Below are 26,296 nucleotides of genomic sequence, written 5' to 3'. Positions count from 1 at the left end.
TGGTGTTATGCAAGGCTGGTCCTTTTTTTTCGGTCCTTTAAGAAAAAGGTGATACTGAAATGAGGATGGGATAGTTTCTAATGCTTATTGCTAGTAATAGAAGGCAAAGCAAGTCCTGCTTTTTAATAATGCAGTGTCTTCCCTTGAAGTGTTTGTGTGCTCAGATTCTCACAGACTACGCATTGTTGAACTACTTCTTTAACTTTTATTGAGACTGGTTTGTACTTTCCCATGGAATTGCATAAATCACGACAAAGTTAGAGTCAGAGCCATGTCTTCAGTACAGGCTTTGAAGTGCCCACTAACCAAGGTTGCACGTAGGTCCAAAAGAAGGATTTAGCACATAGCCTCTCTTCAGGTGCCCAGTAGAAAGTGCTTTTTGTAAAATTCCCTCTGTAGTACAGGGGTTATCATCTGCAACAAGAATTTAATGTAAAAGCATAGGTTTCAGCTCCACATATCTAGGTCCTCTCTCCCCTTCTTTTATTTTAGAATATTTATTTTGTTTTTAACACCAGGGCAAGCTTTTGACTTAATTCTGGGGGGGTAGTTTTACCTGGGTGAGAATGGCAGGATTTGGCTTGTTGTCACAGGGGAAGCAGGGATAGAGGTTTATAATTAAAAATAACACATAAAAAGCTTGTTTTGAATTTCTTGATGGAATGTACAGGACTCGGAGGGGGGTTCTGCATCCCCTCAGATACAGTACTTAATATTTATGCTTTCATTGCACCTTGACAAACATTTCACGTAGTTATTGCTTTGCTTGAATATGGAAATATGTTAATTACGGCCTTTATTCCACTGCCTGCTCTTTTCCTCAGCCTTTTCTATTCAACCCTCTAGGTGGCCCAGCACAATGTGGCTTCTTTTCTTTCAATGAGCTCTTTCCACACTAATAGGGTCCAGGGTGATGTGGAGAACCATGTGCACAAAATTGGTGCACCACCCCCCATCCCTTTGTGGGCATGTCAGGTTAAATTCATATCAGCAGGAGGGTCACTGCCATGATTTTCAATAGCGCGAGATGAGGTGATGACTTCAGACAATGGTGCCACACTCTCCAGTTGGAGACACTTGCCTCACCAGTTGCAGTAGTTAATTAATATGCTAAAAATAGAAGCCAGTGATACAAATCGCTGCCTGTTGTACAACAAAGACTAGGCATGTGTAGCTTTGATAGCCAAGTTTATGGTGCTTGTTATGGAGGGAAGTTAGTTTAGAGCTAGAGGCAATGTAAGACTTTCTGGATGCTGAGCTTTAGTCACTCTGGGCCTCTGGCCATTCGCTCGCTGTCTCATTTGCATTATGAATGACATTAAGGGAACTAACAAGGTTATTGGGCATAGAAATGTTCGCATGTGACCCCACGTGGAAGCAGACCTACAGCAGTGCTAGTTGGCAGGGGCACTGTGGCTCTTTATTCAGCTTCCTAGGAAGACGGTGTCTGGGAGTAGATATAAAATCAACCACGAGAAAATCAGCATTGGGATAATATGAAGGTCTTGGTGCAAGACCCTAGGAGGCAAGGAAGTTCAGAGGGCAGGCTAGAGCTGTGTCCTTCACTCAGCCCTGTGTGCCTGTCTGGTCTTAAGCATTGAGTGCAAGACACGGGAGCTCCCTGTTGCTCACTACCAGCTAGCTGCTGTTCTCTGGAGGCTCAGTGACCATGCATGAGGCTGTGGGTCCATCCAGGTCTCTGAGTGGGTCTCTTTCTCCCTGCTGCTGGCTCACATGGTGGGGTGGCAGAGGGTGGGTTTTGATTCTCGGGCACTGCATCATAACTTCCATAGGGACTGTCCAAACATGAGCAGAGTTTGAGAGGTTTCACATCATGCTTTTACTCTATCTTTTCTGAAACTTGAGACAAGGACGGATAAATTATGGAAAGTCCATAGTCCTCATGCCACCCATATTTCCCATGCACTAGGAGATAGTTTGGTAAGTCCAAAGATTAAATGCACGAGTCACTTCCCAACTTAGGACCATGTTGATGAAGTGCAGCCTCATTCGCATCAAATGCAAGCACAAGGAATTCATAAACCCAAGCAAATGCAGTGTGTACAAGAGGAGAAACAGATACACGGAGATGAAGTCTTAATTTATCTCTTTTGTAAGAAATCAGTGAGATTGCTGATGAGTCACTCTGTATAGATGAGAGCAGATTTTGGGGATGCAAGATCTCTTCTATAAATGTTTGAACATTGTTAAATATTGTATACATCTGATATTTGCTCTGTGGACCAGGAGGAGACTCTAAACAGTCATGTAAGCACATATATTTGCAACCTTTATAAAATTCTCTTGTTATTGGAGCCCTTCAGCCATTTCTCCCCTTCATACTGGACTTTGCAAACCAGTGGCTCAACAGTCACGCTTCTTCCATGGAGCAGCTAGCTACTAGATCAACCCATAGGAGCAAGCTATTGCAACAGTCACCCAGTGTCAAGTCCTGGGGCCCCCATCAGTAGAAGTGGATAAGAAGAGAGGCAAAATTGCATAAAATGCGGGCTGTTTCGAGGACTTTAAATCTTTCTGTATTTATGGCCTGCTCTCAAGGTCTGGCCCAATGATAAGTGCAACTGCAACCTGAGGCGCTGGAGATAGGCTGGGCTCTGTGGGGAGCGCATGTGCTATGTGTCAGGTAACCTTACCTATTTTTCTTGGTCATCCTTTTACGGTCTGAATGGGACTAGCCCTTCCATATATGTCTATAAATCCACGAGGTAAATGTAAAAGTGATTGTGATCATGAAAGTGCAATTTCTGTTACCTCAATGTGTGCTGAGATCCCACATCAGGGCTGTCCTGCACTGGTAAGTAGGAGTCAGGGGTCTCCTGTTGACTCACTCATTAGTGGGAGTAATAGAACTTAATTTTCAAGATCATCAGCTTTCCTATATACAGTAGGTTCTTACTATTACAGTAGTGCATATTTACTATATTTATAGGATATGCAGTCCATATATTTGTTGTTTCAGTCTATGGAAATTTGCTCCTTCAGAAGTGTTTGTTAGGGTGTGATGTCTTTGGAGCAATCCTGGTAGGAAGCAGCATGCAGTGGTGGGCTTGTAGGTGGTCATCTCCTGGTGGCTTTGTGAGACAGATAAACTTATGTCAGGGTTTCAGCTCCTCCTTTCCTCTCCCTGCTGCCAACCCCCCACCTTCCAGTCCCTCTGGATGAATGTTATGACTTGAGTCTCATTCTTACCTTAGTGCTTCATTCCTCGTGGGTCCCAGGGACACATTCCAGTCTGGAGAAGAACACACTGTCTCCGCAGCTATTGCAGTACCTGCCAGCTCAGAGTCTGGGAGGCCGAGAACAACAGTCCATGTGTCTAAAACTTCCGCAGACATCAACAGGGTTACAGTTTGTACTAGCTGGACAGAGGGGATTTGGGACCTGCCCTTAACAGGAGGGCAGTTTTCTGTAACAATCTGTTTCTATAAATAGACTGAATATTGATTATGGCTTATTTCATGTGACGTATTACTTGGATTTCCTCTTCCCTCTTCTCCAGTCCCCACAACTGAAAACTGGTAGAGAAGGATTTGTTAATGAGTTATTGTTGAACCAAAGAAATTAAATAACAAACTTCATTTTAGGAAGATACCAGTAACCTAGAAGATCTCCTGGAAATGCTGTTTAGTAAGACATGATGATAAACTAGTGTCTATAGCAGTATCATAAACCATAAATGTGTCTTACAAAGGTCATAAGAACATAGTTTTCTTTTCTCTCCTGATCTCCATAGATCACAGATGTGTGAGAGGAAGTTTTGAAATGTATTTTCAACTTGTTTGTTAAGAAAGAGTACTAATGATAAATGTGATCTTTGTTTTTTCTTGTATTGCATAGCTGCGGGCTGTAAGTGTTCTCACTTCCTAATTGCAAAGGTGGCAAAGATGAACCGTTAATTAAAACCTCTTTCCCGGACAGGTCTTTAAATGCTCAAGTTAATTAAGTCTTTAAAAATGGACGTGACTAAAAATCTCAGTTTAGTCTTTTGTAATAGCTTATTCCAGTTAGTTTTCCAGTTATACAGAGAGCTCTAACGTGACTGAGACCCAAATTTCTGACATAAATAACAGAAAACCTCCTTCTTCTTTTTCCTTTTCTTTAAAATGAAGGAAAGACTATTAAAAATTGTCCAGGTTTACTTTATGCATCAGTGAGAATAAAAGACTGAACTGCATTTCCATTTTAATTTGCAGATCTGTTACCCTTCCTTTGACTGCTTGTGATGAGCAGTGTGACTAATGAGCTCCACCAGACCAGAAAGAGTGGCACTTTTCCCTTTCTTCTACTTCCCTGGGTTTTATTCTTGGGTGTGGTTTTTTATGTTGCTTGCCTCTGATGTTTTGCAGCTTTTCTGGTCTGGGCTTGGCCTAATTCCCAGATCTGTTCTTGCAGATTTTAACTTTGCCATGTACCCACCATCAATGATAGCAACTGGAAGTGTGGGGGCAGCCATCTGTGGCCTTCAGCTTGATGACGGGGACAGCCTCACGGACCTCCTGGCCAAGATCACAAACACGGATGTGGTGAGTGTTCCACATTCCTCTTCTCCTTTACTTCTAAGGGTGCAGTGGAGAATCAGGCCATCAAATCCAGCCTGATCCTGAAAGACCAGTGGAGTGAAGAAGGGGGTGCTCCCAGAACAAGCAGTTTGCAGGAGTGGACTCAGCACTTTGTTTGCAGTGCTTTGAATGTCCAAAGCTCCTTGGCCTCCTGGGATCAGTTTTCATTCATGCTTTGTTTAGCAGCTTGGTGGGGAGAGCCTGCTCTGCCCACCCTGACTAATGGTCAGGCATGCTGTCTGGGGGAGCTGCCTTGGATTCTACCTCAGGCAGTGGAGCGAGCCTGATGACAGTGTGCCATGGGGCATAAGGCAGACTGGTGTGTTTGCAACCCTCTTCTGGTCCTCACTGAGTTATCATATAAAAATCCTTGATAGAAGGAAGTGAATAACGAACTAATCCTCCAGCACTGGCACAGTTTGAGGCAGGTGCAACCCAGGCTGTCTGCTGTTTTGTCTGTAACTTCACTAAGCTTGCCCCGTGAAGGGCATTTGTGGCTTGTCAGAAAGTCCCATCATCAGTAGATGTGAATCTGATGGCACTTCAGTGGTGCTCAAACTCACTCAAAATTTAGCTTTGTGGTCTGGGCTAAGCTTCTTCTGGGGACACAAAAAAAACCAACCTTGAGAGCCCTGCATGGCAGTCTTGCCAGACAGCTGGGAGGACTGGAAGGAGCACACCTGGGGTAGTGCCTCTCCTGCTGCCCCCCCTGTATTGGTGAGGCACTGCAGGGAACCTATGCTCCTGCAAATATGAAGTGCTTGGTCTGTGTAGAAACAGGAGTTTCATCTCTTGGGAAGCTGACATGGTTTGCCATCATAAAATTCAAAAAGAAAGAAAATGAGTGAGGCTTTCTGAAATGCAGGCCACTAATAAGATAATGCTTTTTTAACCATAGAAGTATCAGTTTCCAATGTGTCGTCTTTAATATGTCCCAGGTATAAAACTTTTTCTTGCTTTTACTGTGCAGAATAAATACACTGTCCAATTATTAGATCCATCATAACATTATCAAGAGAAGGTCTGGGTTTTTTCCAGCAATAGAAATTACAGACTGATGAACCAACTTAGTAGTAAACAGGACAAGGATAATGCTGAGAGCAAGGGAGTGACAGCATGGGGTGAGGAACAGGGCCACAAATAGCTGTTACGGCAGCAGGACATGGACGTGGAGGCTTGAAGCGAGTAATTGCAAAGTTTAGGGGGAGCTTTCACTTTGTAATTTCACTCACCTTAAATTTCTGCTGCTGTGAAACACATCACTACCGACAGAAATCCCTAGGTAGTAATTTGAAGTCCTTTATGAGGATAGAAGCAAGTGGTGCTCAGGTACCCCCAAACCTAGAGCAGCTACCCTCAGGGAGAGCTTATCACTGTTTCTGTGCTGTCTGATTAATGGTGTAGTCTTTCCATCACCAGACCATTTTTCCCGTATCAGTGAGTTCCAGATAAACTACTGATACTGTTACCATAGTACTTTAGCACTTCTCAGAAGGGAGAGTCCTTGCTGGTGTATTTATATTTGTGGTGTTTGGTTGGTTTTGATCATTGAGTTCTGTCATTCTGGAGATGCCAGGGAGTTGTTCAGGGTGGTTCTTAATCACCTGTAAGAGTTTCCCTGTTCAGTCAGAAGGATCTATCCCTTCTTGCTCTTTTTCAACATGGACAAGATTTTGGGTAGCAGTGACAGCATGGTGTTAATGATACTTAGCTCTTAGGTGAGAGTAAGCAAGCTCAACACATGGGCTATGTCACTGGGACGTTATGTGATACTTAGCTGTGCCTTGAGTCTCTGGTCACATTTCCCTCCCTCCTCCATCATTTTTGCCAGCAAAAAGATTTTGAGCATCCCTTTCTGATGCTCAAAGGAACAGATTACTCTGCCTTTGAGAACAGTAGTAATCTGTTCCTTAAGCACCTTTCACTTGGGTTACTGTAGTTCCTATTGTATGGGGTCATGTTCAGAAGGTCTTTCAAGGCCAGATCCAGCTGCTCACTTGCACAGCCACTCTTCGTGATAGGAATTACACCCATGGGTTTTCCTACTGTGCTTCTCCATGTATTTCTGGAAGCTGGCTGGTGCCTTGCTGCCTCATGTGTGAAGCTCTGCTTGAATCAGGATCCCAATTGCCTGTTCTCATGCTCAGTCTGTGTACTGGGAATGTTTGTGAAGGCTTGTAGGACAGAAGAAAAGTCACAATAGGGTGTCTTTCTGGTGGAATTTTCTTCCTCCTTGGTATGGTAGAGCCATACTTTGACTTTCCAAGCATGTTGTGAGCATATTGCACACGGTGACATTTGAGGAGGGAATACATGGCTAATTTTGCTGTCTTGGGCATTTTACTGGATTCTCTTTGTTTGATACTTACTGCTAAACACTTAAAGCTTATGTTCTTTATTATAAGAGATATTGAAGCTTTCTCAGGCATCCCAATGCCTTTTAACTTAAGGCCATTTTACAGTGTATTGCAGATTAGACAGACTTTCTCTCTTATGCTGATTTTTTCTATCCTGATTGTTTCAGTCTGAAAGAAAATACCTGCCAAAACAACTTAATAGTTCTTAAGTCATTAGAAAAAAAGAAGAAAAGAAGATGCTGGTTTTTTTGCATTGAAAATTTCTTCATGCCTTTTCTTTGAAATTTAGCAGATGGGTTTTTGTCAGAAATGTCCTTTTTGCCACCCTAATGTAAATCTTCCAGATCTGACTGAGCCTTTCGAAAAAAAGTAACTAAAATATCCCTCTTTCCAAAAACAAAGAACTCCACGTTTTACTGGTCACATCTCCTCTCCAGGAGTCTGTCGGCACTGGATAGAAACAAGCCTTCTTCTCTTTGCTCCTGGTCTCAGCCCACAGACTGCAGAAGAGAGTTTCCCAAGTCAGAGCACACTTGAGACAAAAGAAGTTTCTGGACAATGTAATTGCTAAAAACTTGAGGTCTTCGCAGAAGTTAGAGGTGCTGTCATTTTTTCAAGCTGTTTCTGTTGTGGCAGAGGTCCCTTAATTCAGGGTCTGTCTCCTGCAAGCTTTGAGGTCTCAGCCCAACCAGAGGTGGTCAGAATTTTTAACTTGGGCAAAATAGTGTATTTTTCATTAGCCAGCTATTGGGAATGGGAGAAATATTTTGGTAGAAACTTTCTCTCTGACATTTTCATTTGAAAAAATGTGAAAGGGCCCAGAACTAGAAGCTTCCACATATTAAAGCTTAAGAAAGAGGTAAGCAACTCTAAACAGGGTCTCTGAGGAGTATGGGGCAGTCTTAGCAATAGATAGTCAGCCTCATCTGTAAAAAGTATTATTGGAACAAATGTACTGGCTAGGTTGTGTAAGAGTTAGCCCTAGGGTGTGTTAGTGAAGAGTGAAGACTAATGTAGTATATTTTACTCTGGGAGTTAAAAGTTGAATGAACAGCTTTAGTTCTCTCACTTCCTAATTTCTGATGCCCGAGAGCTGTTCTTGCAGCGACACAATTAATTCAACATCACTCTGTGAATGGTTTTGTTTTCAAAGGGGAGGTTAGGGAAGAGGAAGCAGTGAGAGCTCCTGGGCTTCAGGGGCATCACATGGTGGAAAAGCAAAGGAACTCACAGAAATCACAGTTCTGCAGAGGAAGAACTTTTTTCTGCCCACCCACCCCCTGCTGTGCCACTGGTAACCCACAGGAAGCAACAGAGAGCTGGGGGAGAGTCCTTCCCAACTGGAGGGTCTTCTTTTTCTTTTGGTATATGTGATTGCTTAGCATGGAAACAGATGATGGGACTTTCACATTGGCTCTCTAAAGAATGTCACTGTTGGAGGTGAAGCATGAAAAATTTCAGCTTCAAAGATGCAAACATATGAAACTAGAAAATGATAATGAAATCCTGCTGCAGCATAAGTGCAGTGAGTTTTTCTGAACTTGTCTGTTTGATAATAATTTGAGAGTGCTGTCTGTTTGCTAGGAAATAGCCACAGAAACCAGGAGTCCGAAAACAAGGAAGTTGATTGAGATTTACACTGGTGTAACTAAGACTGGAGTTTGGCATTTAGTGCTATAATGTTTTTAGTGAATGTTTCATTAAGAATTACTAATAAACAGCATTTAATCTAGGACCCAGTTGTTGGGTAAGCAAACAATCAACACAAGAGTGTTTCTTTCAGAAATACATTGGTGTCAGCTGTCCTGTGTGAATCCAAAGCAGTGCTTCAGATAGTACATGGAATCCTGTCAGTGTCATTCTAGGGAAACAGCTATTTCTGATAAACAGTGACCTGGGCCGTTTGATGAAGGTTGAATCACAGTCTGAAGAGACAGTCACAACAAGGCCATGCAAACCTCAGTTTCATTACTCCTTCCATCTACCAAAATAAGCACATCTCAAAATAAAATAGAAAATAAAAACACCTACCAAAATAAACATCTCAGCTCCCCTTGGAGAAGGTGAGATGCTCAGCAGCCTTAGGGGTAGTGAAAGTAGTCCTGCATGGTGTATCTGGATTGACTTTTCTGATCCTTATTGTCCCAAAGCATCGTTAAGAGCTGGTCTCACAGGGCTTCACACAGCTCTGATGGATAGGGGATTGCATGTTTTGATCTGTTTTGGTGCCAGAGAGTGGGAATGTTTCCTTTGTGTTGCTTGAAGAGGAGAGGCCAGCAGGCAAAGGGTTAACAGACTACTCACAGGAACCTGCTGAGCTCCCTGTGAATCTCTTGGTGGGTCATTGAATGGAAAAATAAACAACTCAGGAAGTCAGGAATTTCCATAGCATCCTAGACAAGCACTCAAGTTCATTGTATCCTGTCCCTGGTGGAGCCAGCCAGATGCTTCAGGAGGATACAAGCATCCCCCATCACTTACAATTATGGGATGTAAGGAAGGATAGCTGGATGGGTAGAGCACAATTTAAGAACTTGCAATCAATATTCTGCTCTGCTACAGATGTGTTTTGGGCAAATCTGCCTCTTCCCTTCCTGGAAGAGCAGCCAGTGTTCAGTATATTGCTAGCCATGTGTCTGGAAACCCCCTTTCTAGCTATGCCTGTAAGTGTTCTCACAAATCATGTGCTGGGTAAGCATGCCCTGGCTTGGTTACTGCTTGCATCTCCCTTGAGTCTGTCCTGTGCCCTTCCATTTTCTGGTACCCCAGATCTCCTCATGTAGGGGAGGTACTTCAAGATTTCTGAGGAGCTCAAGAAAGTGCTGCTGGAGTAGATAGATAAGGTCTTTACCTGTTACAAAGCACCTTGGACCAGAATTTTGTAGGATAAAGTCAGTAAAAATCAGGCACACAACTTTTATCTACTTAATCTTATTTTGAGCAGAAGGTTACGTTAGGTGATACTCACAAGTCCCTTCCAATCTCTTTCTATGAGGCTGAATGCACTGAAACATGGAAACTTACCTCATTTTAAAAATGTGGTCAGGCTTCCATCACAGAGAAAAGGAGGTAAGGTTAGATCCCAGATTAAGCTGGATAGTGGCCGTTTATGTAATAAACTCTGTGTCACCATAGCTGCCAGAAGGGCTGGCCAGGTTCATTCACTCTGTGTGGTAGGCAGAGCTATATGTGCATGTCAGGCGCATCTTCTTCCTAGAGCCTAGCTCTCAAGGTTGCATCCAGATGACAGAAGGAGTTGTCCTCCCCAGTATGAACAGCAGGGGCAAGGTTTTCAGGCAGACCTAATGTGTAGCCTTGTATTCTGGCACAAGTCCTTTTTGAACATGTGTTTCCAGATGGGAATTGGTGTGTATTGAGTAGTTTTGAAAATCCAAAGAATATTTAAGGGCCTGAGGTAGAAAGAAAAGAAGAAACCAAGCTTTTCATAAAGTCTTGTCGAAACAGCTGGATCTGAGCCCTTGCAAATGTAGAGTCAGGCTGTTCTGAAAACTGGATCCATAATAAATGGCATATAAAATATCTCCACCTAAACATGTGACATACGTCAGTGCTGGGATTATTTCACTGCCCCCATGTTTCTGTTGAGCTGCAGTATAAAATCATGGAAATCTCTCTTGAATGGATACTGTTTGAACATTGTCCCTACAGCACATACACCATTTATCCCCTCCTTTGTAGTGTTTAGGGCCTGTGGTTTTGGAACGAAGTAACAGGACTCGCTGTATCTTATCCTGCTTTACTTGTTGCAGACCGCATTTTGTATGCAAGGAAACAACAGACAAAATAGCCTCCAAAAGAAAGGAAGAATGAGATAGTTTCCTAAGTTGTCTTTGCCTGAGTTGGCAGCTGCTCTGCTTCATTCAGCTTTTTGTTCCCCAGTGAGTGCTGTGCGTGTGTAGCAACAATGGGGTGATGCAGTTACACTGCGGGCTCATGGTGGAGTTCCGTCACATCCATTCATAAATACAGCCTGGGCCAGCGCACTGAGGAAGCCAGGCCCCCAAGGAACCGGCTCCACAGCCCAGTCGCTGCTGCCAGAGTTGCTTACAGCCGGCACTGCTCTGGTCAGAGAATTGCCCCCAGACTCCGGTAGGGAATCCTTGCTTGGCTCATCTGGCTTTTTACAGCACAGTTTGATCTTCACAGTTTTTATCAAATCCCCCTTTTCAATGAACTATCTCAGCATCTCTTACAGCAGGGTAAATTCACAGCTTTTCACAGTTGATAAGTATACCTGTTAGAGATAATCAGCTTGAAATGTAGATGAGGCCCTCAGTGATACAGTTTAGTGGTACTGGGGTAATGGTTGGGCTTTTCCAAGTGAGTTGATTCTGTGAGTCTGTGAAATCCCAAGTCACATTAAGCAGGGAGTATGATTTCAAGCATGGCATCTGCCCCTGGATCACCCTACCAGTGTTTTGGCTTCACTCTCACTTTTTCCAGTTCTGAAAACATTGTTCTCTCCTGTTGCTATGAGAAATACCCACGCGAGCAACAGGAAACCAACAAACTGACTGTTGAAGCAAACAGTGGAACTGAATCTAAAAAGTACACTGTTGAAAGCGCTTAAAAGACAAAAAAAAAGCAGAGAAAAATGTGCCATCCTTCAGATGCTTGGTGTTAGTGATCTTACGTATTGCATTAGTACAGTAATGTAGCAATAGCAAGTGGAGAAATTCTGGCATAAATAAGATTTTTTTTGTTTTTTTTTTTTTTAAAGTGAGATGTCCTCACTAGTCTCCATGAAATGCCCTTTGGAACAGCCAATTACTATTTTTTGTACTTGTAGATGGAAAAACAGAGACATAGACACTTATCTGTAATAGATGCTCTTTGTTACAGTAGCAAAAATAGACATTTAGGAGGGAAAATATTTCTGTTTTTAAACTGCGTCCATTAGATGTGAGATCACTGAGATCCAGTAAATGGGCATGATATTCCCACAGCAGCTTTTCAGGCTCTTGTTTTGGAGAATGTTGGCGAGCTAAAGGCCAGCACTCGGCACACGAAGGCCCTGCTTTGGAAAGGAATCCCTGTTTATGTCAACAATGAAGCATGTGCTTTGGAGAGGTTTGAATTGGGGCTTAAATGTGAACTAGTGGAGGAATCCTGCCACCTTTTGTGTTTAGGAGTACAGATGACACGTTCCATGCTGGAATTTATGTAAATCCTGACTCTTTAATGCATGTCTGATTGCTGCTTTCTCAGATTATCCAAGCAATGCATACATGACTGAGGAACAGTATTGTCACTTCACATATCTCCAGCATCCTTTCTATTTATCATACCAGGTCCCACACCTAAAAAGAAGTCCTTTTCTGGTTTCCGTTTTGCAATTTTAAGTTTTAAGAAAGAGGAAGAGATCAGGGGCGTTAACAGATATATGTGAAGTAATTAAATGTATACACAGAAAACCAACCACCCTTTAATACAAAAATGCCAGAAAGCTCGTGCAGCTTTGCCAGCTCTGGGACTCTAAGCACTCAGCAAAGAACCTAGGGTTTGGATCCAGGCTCCTAAATCTGATCAGCACAGGAAATGAAGGAGCATCAAGAGGTATCTCGTTGAGTTATAGCTCAGTATTTTGTATCGTTTGCATATATATATGCATATATAACAACAGTCCTACTGTTACTCTTCTGCTGCTGGTTGTAAAGGGAGAGTAGGGTTGTGGCTTTTGGCTGCCCTTGAGAAATGACCCACTTGGTCACTGAGCAGGATGTTCTCAGCTTTGAAATTGCAAAGAGTTTCATGACAGGGATGCTGGAGAGGGACTCTTCATCAAGGACTGGAGCTATAGGATGGGGGGGATGGGTTCAGACTTAAAACAGGGGAAGTTCAGGTTAGGTAACAGGAAGGAGCTCTTTACATTGAGGGTGGTGAGGCACTGGAATGGGTTGCCCAAAGAAGTGGTGAATGCTCCATCCCTGGCAGTTTTCAAGGCCAGGTTGGACAGAGCCTTGGCCGACGTGGTCTAGGGTGAGGTGTCCCTGCCCATGGCAGGGGGGTTGGAACTAAATGATCTTAAGGTCCTTTCCAGCCTACACAGTTCTATGATTCTATGATTCTGCCTTGCCATTGGCTTGAGCTTGGCCCAGCTTGGGCTGGGGTGGCAATGGCATTCATGCCAATCCCTCCCAACTTTTTTTGAGTTACCAGGCCGAGCTCTTGGCAGCTGAATGTCTGTACATCCCATGTAGGGCTCTGAGATATGGTGTTGCCTCCCTTCAGGTGTTTCTCACTGGTCTGATCAAAGCTATTTAGCTGCCTAGGCTTTAGCTGGTGCTAGCCCTATTTATTCTGTGGTTGCTGATGCACAACACCTGACCATAAAGCCAAGATCTTGTCAAGGGCTAAGTGATACTTACAAAACTAAAATGCAACCTTGTTAACTGTAGTGTTGCAGTCTTTTGTTTCTTCTTAAATACAGCCACAATACATTTTCTCTGGGCACTGGTATTCCCAAATGCGTGCCATCTTGGATGGGCAAAAGCTGAGTGGCTGCAAGCCTCAGACCAGTTCCCATGTATGCAGATGTTTCCCTAAATCTAGTTTTGATAAACAAAGATTAGGAAGCTTGCTGGGGTAAGCTTTAATGCTTCTTCTCCCAGGCAAGACCAAAACTGAGATGCAAAAGGGGAATCTAAAAATCACAACACAAAAAGTGCTGTGGAAGAGGTTAAAGCTAAGTTCATTGCTTCTGCATGCTATGCGTCCCTGCCTGCTGGAGTCCGTGAGTGCTGAAGCTGTGGTGGTCACTGCCACAAGGACCACAGGGTCTGGCAGAGCTGGGTGTTACATGACCACTATGGATACAGGGGTGTGCTATCATTTAGTGGCCCTGCTTGGCTGTGAAATTAATCTGGTGGTTTAAATCTGGTTTAGAGCAGTTGTCATGGTGAGAGTAGTTGGAATAAATAACAGAGCTGCAGTCTCCTTATGGTCACAGGAACTCTGGATTGATTCAAAATGGAGACGGCGATAAAAGATGCATGGCTGAAACGATGTACCTTCTTGTGAGAGCCCTCCACTGTCAGCATTGGAGGGGAGAGATCTTTTTCTTTGTGCAGAAGGTGGTGTACTGCTACTCACTTACTGCAGGATCTGATGCAGAGACCATTGTTATCCCAAAGATACCATCTATCAGCTTCAGTGTAGATGGGGTGTGAGGGAAAACTTGAAAATGGCTAAGTCTATGGCAGAAACTCAAGCCAAGTTACTGGCATTGTGAACATCAATTTGAAACTAGAAGCTGGGGAACATTATAGGCTATATATATTATAGAGGTGTTGAAAAGTTCAAGAAAATGTATTATGTAGGTATCATGTTCTGCAGGACCTCTCCTAGTGCTTGTGCATTGTATCAAGATTGTCATGAATGGAAATTGAAATCCTCAATTATTATTGACTTGAATAAATAGATCCTGCTGATTTCTCCTTCCAGCCATTTTCACTGCCAGCATTCCTATCGCAGCCATGAGGGTATTCTTCATTGGACACAGAAAAGCATTTCTTTTCCTTCAAATTCATTTCGAGTGTGCTAGTGTAATCACCCAGAATGTTAAAGTTTCAGCAAAAAAAAAACCCAAAAGTTCATTAAAAATTATTGGCTTTTTTTTAGTTTTGTACCTGCTGAAGTAAAAATAAAACTATGGAATGGAAAGTACCTGAACTATTTTAATCATTAAAACTACTAGACCATATAGAAGAATGGGGAAGTTGATCCATGTGACACACACTTCAAACCCTTCATTATAAAAACAACAAAGACAACCCTGCAGTATTCTGGAGGAATGGCCCAGTCCCTATATTGCAAAATCTGAGCCTCTTACTTCAGTGGGTTCTTTCAAGGAAAATTTGCTGAATAGTGGAATTCATAGTTTTATATGTTTTTTTAGAGCTTTAATTTTCTCTTGTCGGTACTGTCTGGAGGTTGCAAAATGGAAGTCCTCCAGTAAACTATGCAGACATGCAACAAATCCACATGAAGCCTGAAGGGGATAAAAACACTGCGTTATGCAAAGGCCAGGCTGCTTGTCCTGATAGGTTTCTTGTATTTTTTGTGTTGTGTCACTTAACTTTGGATTGACAGGAAGTTCCCGTGAAGCAAACTGACCTCCCCATCCCTGGAGGCATTCAAAAGATGTGTAGATGTGGCACTTAGGGGGCATGGTTTAGTGGTGGCCTTGGTAATGCTGGGTTAACAGTTGGCCTTGATGATCTTAAAGGTCTTTTCCAACCCAAAGGATTCTATGATTTGATGAAACAGAAGTGGTAGCCCTGTCTAGAAAATAAGCCACTTTCTGTATCACACGATAACGGTTGGGATGATAAGATACTCAAAATGAACTAATTTTTTTTCCTTTCACCCATACAGTGACCATCCAGACAGTGTACTTCATGGGCCCTAGAGCTAGTTGCTTGCTAAGACAGTGATTCAAGTGCACAGCAAATGTGGGTTTATGATTTTTCATAGAAGAGTACAAGCACTTTGCTCACCTGTCACATTGGCCAGATGTAAGTTCCTTCTGCTAATTCCAGTTTATTAAAAAAGCCATTGACAAGTTTAGTTGGCATCTCATCTGGCGTAAAGCACGTTCCTGAAATCTGTCCACAGCATTCTGACACTGTGCTATGCCAGGGATCATCTGTTGTCCCGCAGCTACCATGGTGAGTAAAAACCCACCGTGTGACCTGAATACCATGGCAGAAGCAGTGGCATGGGCCTGTGCATGATCTCCAGCAAATGAGGCTGGCTGGCTGATGGGGTAGTGACAGAGCCAGGATTAACCATTGCACAGCCTCAGCCTCAGGTGATGAGTTTGTTGTGTCTCTGTCATCAGTACTGGAGAGTTTAGGCTGAATCTGCTGGTGTGTTCCAGTTTGTTTTGCTGCACATCTGAGGTTCAGTCATGAATCTGGCATTAGGTTTTTCCCCCTTAGCAGATTTTGGTAGTAGAACTTGACAACCTGAAAAATAAGTTTCACCATGTCTGGTTTGTGGTGGCCAGGCAATTTCAGCTCCTGGATCAATAGTTCATAGACAAGATTAATTAAATAGAATGTATTACTTAGACTAATAAACCCCTAATTTTTAGTATTCAAATAGCATCACTTTTTTGGGAAGCTTTCATGCTGAATGCAGTATGCTGCTAATTTTACCCCACAGTGTTCTTTATTTTAAAGAATTCAGTGGTATATTATTTAAAGTTCAAAATGTAATTGTGGACCAGAGCTAACACATGACAGAAGAAAACCATTGGTAGCCTGTGGATCCCCATACAAAACAAAATCTATGAAAAGCGTGACAGTTCCAGTCTGGGCCCCTTCATTTGTTTTATGTACAAAATGACATCAGAAATACCCATTTCTCTATAGGATTACCTAGAGATTTTACCCTCATGGTACAGACAGTGAATCATCATATTGACCATCAGAAGTTTGTGTAATAACAGTGTAAATGATCATATATCAGGGTGTTTAGAAACAGAGTTGGCTCCAACTGCTCAAGGCTTGCGTTCCACGTGTCACCACCCTTCCTTCCCTGAGGCTGGCTGCAAGGAAATTGCCTCATTAAGCTCTGCAGTCTGAAGCTGCCTGTAAAAAAATCTGGCTTCTTCTCAGAAGGACATACTAGTTTGAAATTGTGCACCACTGTGCCTTAAAAGAAGAGTTTTATCCCCCCCAGCAAAAAGTGCATTACAAAGGTAGTCTGTTACAAGAGTTTTCAAACTGGTGCCCCAGCTCTTTCTTCCATTTGAAAATGCCTTGACCCTTGAAGTGGCTTGTTGCCATTGCCTCTCACAAATGTGAATGATTACAACACACCTAAAACCTGCCCAAGCTAATAATGGGGGAATTTTCTTGATCTGAGCCTTTGCCAGATAGGTGTTGTGGGAGAAAGGCTGAGGACTTAGTCCTGCTCCCGTCATTGAAAAAGCAATTCCAGTGTTAGATTTTCTTGATCTGAGCTTTTGCCAGGTAGGTGTTGTGGGAGAAAGGCTGAGGAGTTAGTCCTGCTCCCATCGTTAAAAAAGCAGTTCCAGTATTAGGAAATCACTAAGCTCCCAATAGCGTAAGAGCAAGCTTCAGCTATTAAAAACAAAAAAGTAAAAAATCCCCAAACCCAGTGTTTACCCAGTTAAACAAAAGTACCTATTCTTACCTTAAAAAAAAAAAGCTTTGCCAGCAACAGCAGGAAGGTGGTGTTCAGACAGAGAAGCCCTTTTCCTTACCTTTTGCTAAAAGGAAAGGAAGAACCTCATGAGGTTTTTGCTTATCTGTCCTAGGTCTCATCACCAGAAGATCCACTGTGCTCATATTTTATTGCCTCTTCAAAGACATTTGCCTCTGTGTCTCCCTGCTGAGACTTCCGCCTCCACTTCCAATGAGTCAAATCCTAAAGCTTCCCTTCTCTCCAGGAGTGGGAGTCTAGCAGGGAGTGCAGGCAGGGACAGGCAGCTCTGGGAGGCCTGGTTTAAGTGTACCCTCCTCCTCCGTCAGACTCCTGCTGTGATGAAGCCAATGTGTGAACAATGTGTTTGGTAATGGTGTTTCTTTGATGAACCTCCTCCTGGCAGAGTTAGCTCAGGAGGAGCTGTGCAGTGACCAGGCTCATGAAGACCAGTGTTTTCCAACACAGCCTTTCTGCTTTTTCTCTGGAGTGATAATTTCCTTACTACACCAACAATGCATGGATCCCACTGAGCTGACTTGGCATTTCAGGTGCTCTGTAATTCTGAGCTGCAGAGTTATTCACTGGTTGCACGTGGTTGTGGTTATGAACCAGCTGTGGCAGTGCAGTGGTGGTGACCATGAGATATCTCTGATCTTCTGAGAGCATCATCCTTGCTTACAGAGTATCAGGATGTATTATGGGAGTGACAGAAATCAGAGCATGACCTGAAGATGACTACAAAGAGCTTGGAGTGATCTCTGTACTACATGTGATGCAGTAATCATTCCAGTGCACAGGCAAGGACTGGTGCAACCACGAGCAGGTTGCAGCACTCCCGTGCTGTATTGTGAGTTACACTAGTGCCTACTGTAGCTCAGCAGCAGAGTGCAATGCTCTGTGAGACAAGGAGCCTGCAGCCAGTCACATGAATTCAGTGTTCAGTGCTCCCCAGGCCATCTTAAACCATCCATGTCCCAGCTTCTTTTGACATTACACTTCATTTATATTCTGACTCGGCACCCATTTTTCCTCTAATCTGGTTTCCCGAGAAGGGAAACATGGGTGCCTGGGCTGTCAAGGAACTGCTGCCATGCACCCCTGCAGGGACTCTCCTGTGCTCAACCGGGCTTAGATGCAAACAGGGATGGTGGTTGCCTTCCTCCAAAGCACAGGCCCCTCAACCGTAAGGGCTCTGAATGAATGCAGTATGTATTTTTCTGAGACATGGATCTTCACTGATCTTGGGCTGCATTTCTTGAGGATATCCAAACGTATTTGATCCCTCACCATTTGCCTTGCCAAATTCTAATTAATTTTCTCCAGAAAATACAGACATTGGAAACTATGGCTAATGGTGGTAAAATCACCTGCTTTCCTTAACCCTTTCCTTGGACACAGCAGCACGGTTTTTGTTGTGGTTTCTCCCCTTCCATAAAAAGCCAGCCTGAGGCAGCAAGCAAAGCGTGGGAAAGTTTAGCTCCAGTGACTGAGACTTGGGAAAGCTGTTAGCAGTGAGAAGCATTGCTTCCAGTGGAGCTGTACTGGGGTAGGTACAGTATGGCTGCAAGCCAGTTAACTTGACCACAAATGCTTTTTCAGGGACAGTCCCACAGTCCCCGGCTCTTCAGAGAAAAGGTGAACATGGGGAAGGCTTGGTCTGGCCACAGTATTGCAGCAGAGGATTTTCATGTTGTACTCTGCTTCGTTGTGGTGTTACTCATCAGGCTGATGGAACAAATTTCTGAGTCAGATTGTACACAGGTAGCCCAGACATTTTGATAACAACTCACTCTGGCTTTAGCTGGTGTCATGCACATCACTGTGAATATTTTTGTCTGTGATACAACTGGCTCTAACCTCATCCACGTCCTTTTTCCTGGGACAGTTTGAAAAGCCATCCCTCACAGCTTTTTGTTGGCAGATGCACCTTCAAAGAAAGTTTGGGATGCTTCATTATATTAAGCAGGGCAGTTTCACAAGGAGAGGACGTGATTTTGCAGCTAGCAGCTGCTGGGTCATAGCTGAGAAAAATGGGTGTTTGTGAGCCACCGTGGTTAATTGTGACCATTACGAACGTGAATGTTGTCAGCATTTACCAGATACTCTGCATTTGACATGTTCTTCCAGCCTGGCTAAGGTGATAAATTAAACCTCCATACATGGATATTTCAAACTCGCCTCAATAACCTGGTATTGTGTAGAGAAAGTGGAGAGTGTTGGTCAGAGCTCAGCTTCCCAGTGTTGCACTCATACCTGATAATGGGTTCCTGGACTGACAAGTGCCCATGGAACTCTGTGGAGGTCAGTGCCCAGCTCTCATCTCAACTACCCTGCCTGAAAGTGGGAATGCTGATACCAGGTGTCACCAGCCCTGTCAGATGCTGCCACGACTCTGGTGTACTCTGCTGTAAAACTCTGCTACTAAAATCTGCTTTTTCCCACTGCCTGAAGCCTTTGTGAGAGACTCAGCTCCTAGGCAGACTGAGGCATCAGTGGGTTTACAATACTGGTACCTTTTTCAGTGCTGTAGAAAGGCTGCCTGTAGGAGAAAATTCACATTTATTGTAGGATGCACCCACCTTACCCAGTGCCTTACTCAATTATACTCTAACAGTCTCAGAACACTGCAGGTAATTGGCATTGTGTTTGTACCGTTATGGCTTAGATTTTGCTTTCTGGTTTCTGCTATAACCAACTGTTTGTCAATGTTTTCTCACACTTGTGTTTTTTTTTAAATAACCATATTATTTGCTCTTCCAGCATATTATCAAGAATGTGGAACATCCCATAATACTTTAACACTCGTCTTCTTCGTCGCTGTGTCTGGTTTAAATGTATTGAATACTTTGCATTTCATTGTTTATACTTCGTGTTTTATCATAGGACTCCTTACAGGGTTCCAAAATTTGTGTTGCTATGCTGTATGCTACTCTTTCTCCAGGTGTCATGTAATATAATTTTAATGTAGTGGTCTCAGAGGCTTCATTGCATGTTTTTGACTTACATGTTTTTCTAGTATAGAATCATAGAATGGTCAGGGTTGGTAAGAACCTTAAGATCATCTAGTTCTAACCCCCCTGCCATAGGTAGGGATGCCTCACACTAGACCATGTCATCCAGGGCTCTGTCCAACCTGGCCTTGAACACTGCCAGGGATGAAGGATTCACCACTTCTTTGGGCACCCTGTTCCAGTGCCTCACCACCCTCACAGGGAAGAACTTCCTCCCTATGTTTAACCTGAACTTCCCCTGTTAAAGCTTTAACCCATCACCACTTGTCCAGTCACTATAGTCCCTAATGAAGAGTCCCTCCCCAGCATCCCTGTAGGCCCCCTTCAGATACTGAAAGGCTGCTATGAGATCTCCACACAGACTTCTCTTCTCCAGGCTGAACAGCCTCAACTGTCTGAGCCTGTCTTCATACGGGAGGTGCTTCAGCCCCCCTGATCATCCTCATGGCCTCCATGTCCTTCTTATGTTGAGGGCACCAGAACTGCACACAGTGCTCCAAGTGGGGTCTTATGAGAGCAGAGGAGGAGAATCACCTTACTTGACCTGCTGGTCGCACTCCTTTTGATGCAGCCCAAGACACAGTTGGGTTTCTGGGCTATGAGTTCACACTGAAGACGGGTCATGTTCAGTTTCTTGTTGACCAGCACCCTCGAGTCCTCCTCCACAGGGCTGCACTGTCCACTAACAGATCCATTTGCTTTCTACCCTCTAGGACTGCCTTAAAGCTTGTCAAGAACAGATCGAGGCGGTGCTAGTAAATAGCCTTAGTCAAGTCCGGCAGCAGCAACAGCAAAGCAATCCTTCTAAGACGGTGGACGAACTGGACCAGGCCAGCACTCCCACAGATGTGAGAGACATCAACCTGTGAGGACATCGGCACAGAAAGTCACGCTTGCTCCCCCAGCCCTTTTATTTTTGTTATTATTTTTAGAGTGATTTTTTTTAATCTGCTCCCACATAGAACGTATTTAAAGCTCTTTTAGGTAAAAAAGAAAAAAAAGTACAAAAACTGAATAATGAAAAGAAAAAAAAAGCATTTGGTGCCTGTGATGTTCTACAGAAGGGAATCCCACAATATATTTGGTAATTGCTATTTGATTATGTATCAGTGATATTAAATGCTTATAAAAGCATACAAAGTAGCTAGATAAATGTAAGCCTGCATTTGTGGGAACAAAGTAGAGTATACTTGTCTGTGTATTATGACCTAGTGCATACACCCCTTTTTTAGATTTAAGAAAGGAATCGTGTGTGCGATTTTATGGCTTGACTAGATTGCAAAGCAATAGAATAAGGGGTTTAGGGCAAAGTGGGAAAAGATCCCTGAAGCAATTGAACCATTTTGAATGCAGAAGAGATTTGCTGATCTGTCACCTCTGTTATTAGTCAGAAGTGTTTGTTGGATCTCTGTATGTTAGTTTTGTTTACTCTTGCTGTCTGTGGTAGCTGCTACCTAAGAAAGAAGATGCTTTATTTTGCCAGCCAGAAGAGCAGGTGGTTTTTTGTTGTTGTTGGGTTTTGTTTATTTTTCTTGGGTTTTTTTTTTCAACTTTCCCCTCTCCCCTCTCGACTTTTTCTACTTTTCCTTTAGGAATGGCTCATTTTAAACACAGCAGCATCTTTGGCATAAGGGCAATTCTGATTACCCAACTGTGGTCCAAGCCAAAGTACAGAGTGTTCACATTAGGTGGGGGAATGCACCAATTCAGTCAGACCACCTCCGACCTTTGGATTGCAAGATGCAGTGGGTCGTCTGTGAAAAGCATTATATTCCTTTACAGTGCTAATGCTTCACGTCAATGTTAACTTGTGGCAGCTCCTTAGCTTGGCCGTAAAGACATTTAAATGATGCTCTATCCATATTCATTTTTAACATAACCTCACTGTGTTAAAGATGAGATTCGGTTTGATCCCTCTTCCAGCTACCCACCTTCCCCCATTGCCCCTCACACATTTTCAGCATTTCATTAACTTTATTGATCCATAGTGAGGGTTTTTGTAAACCATTTCATTCGAAAAGCACTTTGAAAATTGTTCCTAAGGGATTAAATGAGATGGTTTATGATGATTTTGCCAAGGAAAAAAAAAACAAAAAGAAAAAAAAGAGAAAAAAAGAAAAGCTAAAGAAAAAAAAAGAGAAGTCACAAAAGCAAAGCATATAGCTTCTTATAATCAATATTTTCCAGTATCTGGTGTACTTGGTTAGTTGCGGTGTTGCTGGAAATGCCAACACCTGCTTCCGATGACATTCCTGTCATGACATTCCGGATAAGAGCCTGATGATTTGTATTGTTCAGTGTCACAGAAGGATCTTAATACCACCTGCATGCTTATCTATGGACAACGAAAGAAAATTGCTGGTGCAAAAGACACGAGTGGTAAACACCAAGGTGTGCGACTTGGAGTTTGATTACAAAGGTGTATTCAGCGTACTTGAATTTATTTTTCTGCTCCATCTGTAACGACGAGTCATTTAGATGGGAAAGGAGTTGGAGCAACTTGGTTTTCTTTTTTTTTTCCCTTTTTTTTTTTTTTGCACAGTTGTATTAACAGTTTGCAAATATTCAGTATGAAGCTGTTGGTTGAAATGTTAATGTTTGCATTTTTAAGACAAAAATCCAGAAAGAACATGCTACTTCGAAGAATATTATATGAATGGACTCAGCCGTATTTGGCTAGATGAGGGTAGAAAATGGAGTAAGATTCTAAGGTTTTGTTGGGTTGTTTTGGGGGTTTGGGTTTTTTTTTTGGTTTTGGGGGGGGGGTTTGGTTTCATTTTGTTTTTTTTTTTTGCGCTGCTAAGAAGCTATGATTTGTTTCATTCTTATTCACATTAACAGTACTTAGCTGTATTGTTTCACTGAGTGTGCTGCTATTTTATAAACATTTTTATAATATATTATTTTACTGCTTAAATTTCAAATCCTGAAGTAGATGGTTAAGTGGAGATATGATGAGTTCTTTGATTTACTGGAAATGCCCTGTACAGTTTGGGTTTTTTTTCCTAATAGCGTGTTCATGATCTTTTTTTTTTATTTTATTTTATCTTTTCCTTCTTTCTTTCTTTTTTTTTCCTTTTTTTTTTTATTTCTTCCCTTCCTTCCTGGTCACATCCTGCAAAGATGGTATACTTACCTCAGGTTTACTGGACAAAACAGAAATGGTTCCCATTTTCACAATACCTCACAACACAACAGCTTGGTTTTGTCCTGGGGCTCATGCTCTGGCCGCTCCAGGGAGGGGTTTGCAGGCAGCCGGGGCCCTGGCTCCCTTTTGGTCTTCTTTGGTATCCATTTCATAGTGGAAAAAATGCACTGACTTTGACTCTCCACTGATGGCTTCGCCAGAGCAGATCCATGTTTCCCAACACTGGTGGTGGGCACAGCCTTCTCATCACCATCACTTCCTACCTTCATGTTCCATGTTGGGAGCAGTTGAAATTCTGCAGCACTGTCTCTTCTGGAGGACAGAAAAAATAGCTAATTTTGGAAGCAGGACTCAGGAGCTGCACACAGCATGTATGTGACAGATCAGATCATTCCCTGACAGCTCTCCTACATTAGCAAATGGGGCTTCACAGGGAGGTATGCCAGAGGGTCCCCAGACAGTGGAATGACTTCTCCATGCACTGGAGCTGTAGTGTGGCTGCCCGCAGCAGCCATAGGCACCATGTCCATCATGTTAGCATGGTTTGTTCCACTCTGCGTTGTAGGTGGAGTGTAGGTGCAAGTAATACTTAGGGTGCCTGCCCCTGCTCTTCATCCCACTTCCTGCAGTGCCCCAGTGCCATGTAGGAATCTCCTGCAGCATTATCCCTCTGGGGCTCTGCAGTGCTGCCAGGAATGGGGGTGGGGTCTGCCACCGAGGTCTGCTGCTTGCACAGTGGTTGGAGGTGCAAATTGTGCTGGAACGGAGCCCCAGTCCCTTGCAGGGACCTGGTGGGTGCGTTCAGAAGATCCTAACAGCCTGGTTACAGTCAGAAGCGAACTGTATTTGAAGTCTGGAAAACCTACAACTTGACCATTTTCACACTAGCAATAGAAACACTGCATAGTGCTCTTGCTTAGCAGGTGGTAAAAAAATGCATATTATTGCAGATGAGGTATGAGCTTCTCCCTGTATTGAAGAAATCATAAACCTTCCTATTAATTAATTAAAAAAACGATGCTGATTATACCTTCACAAATACCAGAAGGATTGGCAGTTACTAACAGCATTTCTCTTCCACATTCCTATTGATAGTACTTTGATGATCTTCCCCTCCCTCCCGTTACTGCAGTGTAGGAGCACCTCGTAAGCTATTTATATATCCCCAACGTGCTTGTGCAAAGAGAAGAATACTATTAATCCCAGTTCAGTGTCAATGATTTGTGCTGGAATAATCAGAGGGCTCTCAATTACTCACCAAACCACCTGGCCACTGGATTTTTTCCACTATGTTCCTTACCATGTTCTCATGTACCTCAGAAATCACTCTCAGTTGCACAGTTTCTGTTCTCAAACTTTGTTTTCTGGTTTTGGTTTTTTTGTTTCTTTTTTTGTTTTTGTTTTTTTCTTCATTGAGTGTGATGCCATATCAAGTCAACGTTATTCTCTCACAATGTGCTCTTTAAGAGGTGTGGATGTTTATATGGTCAGGGGATGCTAGAAAGTGCGGTAGTAGACATGATCAGTGTAAACAGAAGTATTTAGAAAGTACGCGAGGTTGTTTTCGATGGATAAGACTCTGATACAGTGTAGCCTCGATTACCTTTTAAAAGGTCTTCTTTGTTCAGTGTTGTCATTTTTATTAATAACCTGTTGTTTTGACTAGTTTAAAGATGGTTCTAAGAAAAGTGTTTTGACGGGATTAGGTATGCAGTATGGACAATAAACTCACCTTGACCTAAGTTTGTCTGTCTTGGTTCTATTCATTCAGTCTGAAGATGGTGCAAAAGATGGGATTCTAAAGTCTCTGATCTAGATAGATGGTGTTAGCAGACGTATAAAACGTGAACTCTTGAATGTTGCAGTCTCAGAAAGTTTTCCTCTAAAACATAGCTCATTGTCTGCTGGATAGGAAAACCCTGGCATGTTTCTGCTGTGAAATGACCCCATGAGATTCAAGGAGAACAAAATCCTAAAAATGGTAAATTGCTGGATTAATACAGTTTGTGGAAATTAAACTGAGCTGGTGGAAAAGTCCTCGTAAGTACATGGAGCACACGTTTTTGCCACTAATTGAAATACTATTGAAATCTCCAGTCAGTTACTTGTTGCATTTAAATGCTACTGCAAAAAAAAAAAAAGAAGATACTGTTTTTCTGTCTATGAGTTTTGGGCAAACTGTGAATAAAAAGGGCTTTGTGGTGAAGCCAGCAGGAAGAGCTGAGCCTCCAGGTGCAGAGGCTCCTTTCTCAGCCTGTGGCCAGGTGGCAGGATGCTCGCACTCTTCCTCTCCTGCTTCTATGTCTTCTGCTTGTGGATGCTTGCTGTGAAGTAACCAATTTCCCATGTGATGTGCTCTGCCTGGCCTGTGTCTCTCCTTCTTCACTGCCATCTTTACTGAGTTTCAGGCCTTTGGGCACCCCGGCAGTGAGGGCAGTGAGGGACAGAGAGGTGTTTGGGCAGACACACTGGGGAAAAAAGTAACCCCATAATAAAGTGAAGAATACAGCCAAAACCAAAGAAGAGAAATGAAAGAAAACAAAAAAAGGGGGGGGGGAGGTAAAGAGGGAAAAAAAAGATGTAATGAACAGCAAGGAGAAATACTCAAAAGGAAAAAAACACATATTACAAACATGAAACATATGAGCAAAATTAATACATATGAACAAATAGAAAAAAACATGGAGGGATAGGAAATACAAAATCATGGGGCTGTGAGTCCCCTAAAAAATCAGGACTAGGCAAAGTCTGTTAAGACTTCCCTGTAAAGTGATGGGTTAGCCTCATACTTCAGAGGCTGATTGCATCAAAGGTAGAGATTTTAAAGCATAATAAGTGCATGTGTTTCTCTGGCCACCATTTAACAACATGACCTGCAATCTGCAGCATTTCATAGTCATAACTTTGATCCTTTGAAGAACTGAAACTTGTGAGGGTTCCAGTTTGTGATTTAAAGCTCAAAGGGGTACTCCTCGGCCTAATTTCAGGTTTTAGGGGATTAAC

At 42.9% G+C, this 26,296-nt stretch overlaps 1 protein-coding gene across 1 annotated transcript in view; it reads left to right on the top strand.

The window, feature by feature from the left end:
- Nucleotides 1-22,228, top strand: part of CCND2 (cyclin D2) — a 35,476-nt gene extending 13,248 nt beyond the window's left edge. Inside the window, exons 5-6 of the mRNA XM_005147968.4 lie at nucleotides 4,414-4,544; nucleotides 20,859-22,228. Coding sequence (XP_005148025.1) covers nucleotides 4,414-4,544; nucleotides 20,859-21,014 — 287 coding nt within the window. The 3' untranslated portion in view covers nucleotides 21,015-22,228. The remainder of the gene's footprint in view (nucleotides 1-4,413; nucleotides 4,545-20,858) is intronic.
- The last annotated feature ends 4,068 nt before the right edge of the window (nucleotides 22,229-26,296 follow it).

The sequence above is a fragment of the Melopsittacus undulatus genome, chromosome 5 (assembly GCF_012275295.1).
Source record: "Melopsittacus undulatus isolate bMelUnd1 chromosome 5, bMelUnd1.mat.Z, whole genome shotgun sequence".
In the NCBI taxonomy this organism is placed as follows: domain Eukaryota; kingdom Metazoa; phylum Chordata; class Aves; order Psittaciformes; family Psittaculidae; genus Melopsittacus; species Melopsittacus undulatus.
Note: the sequence above shows the minus strand (reverse complement) of the source record. Positions and strands in the feature narration are given on the sequence as shown.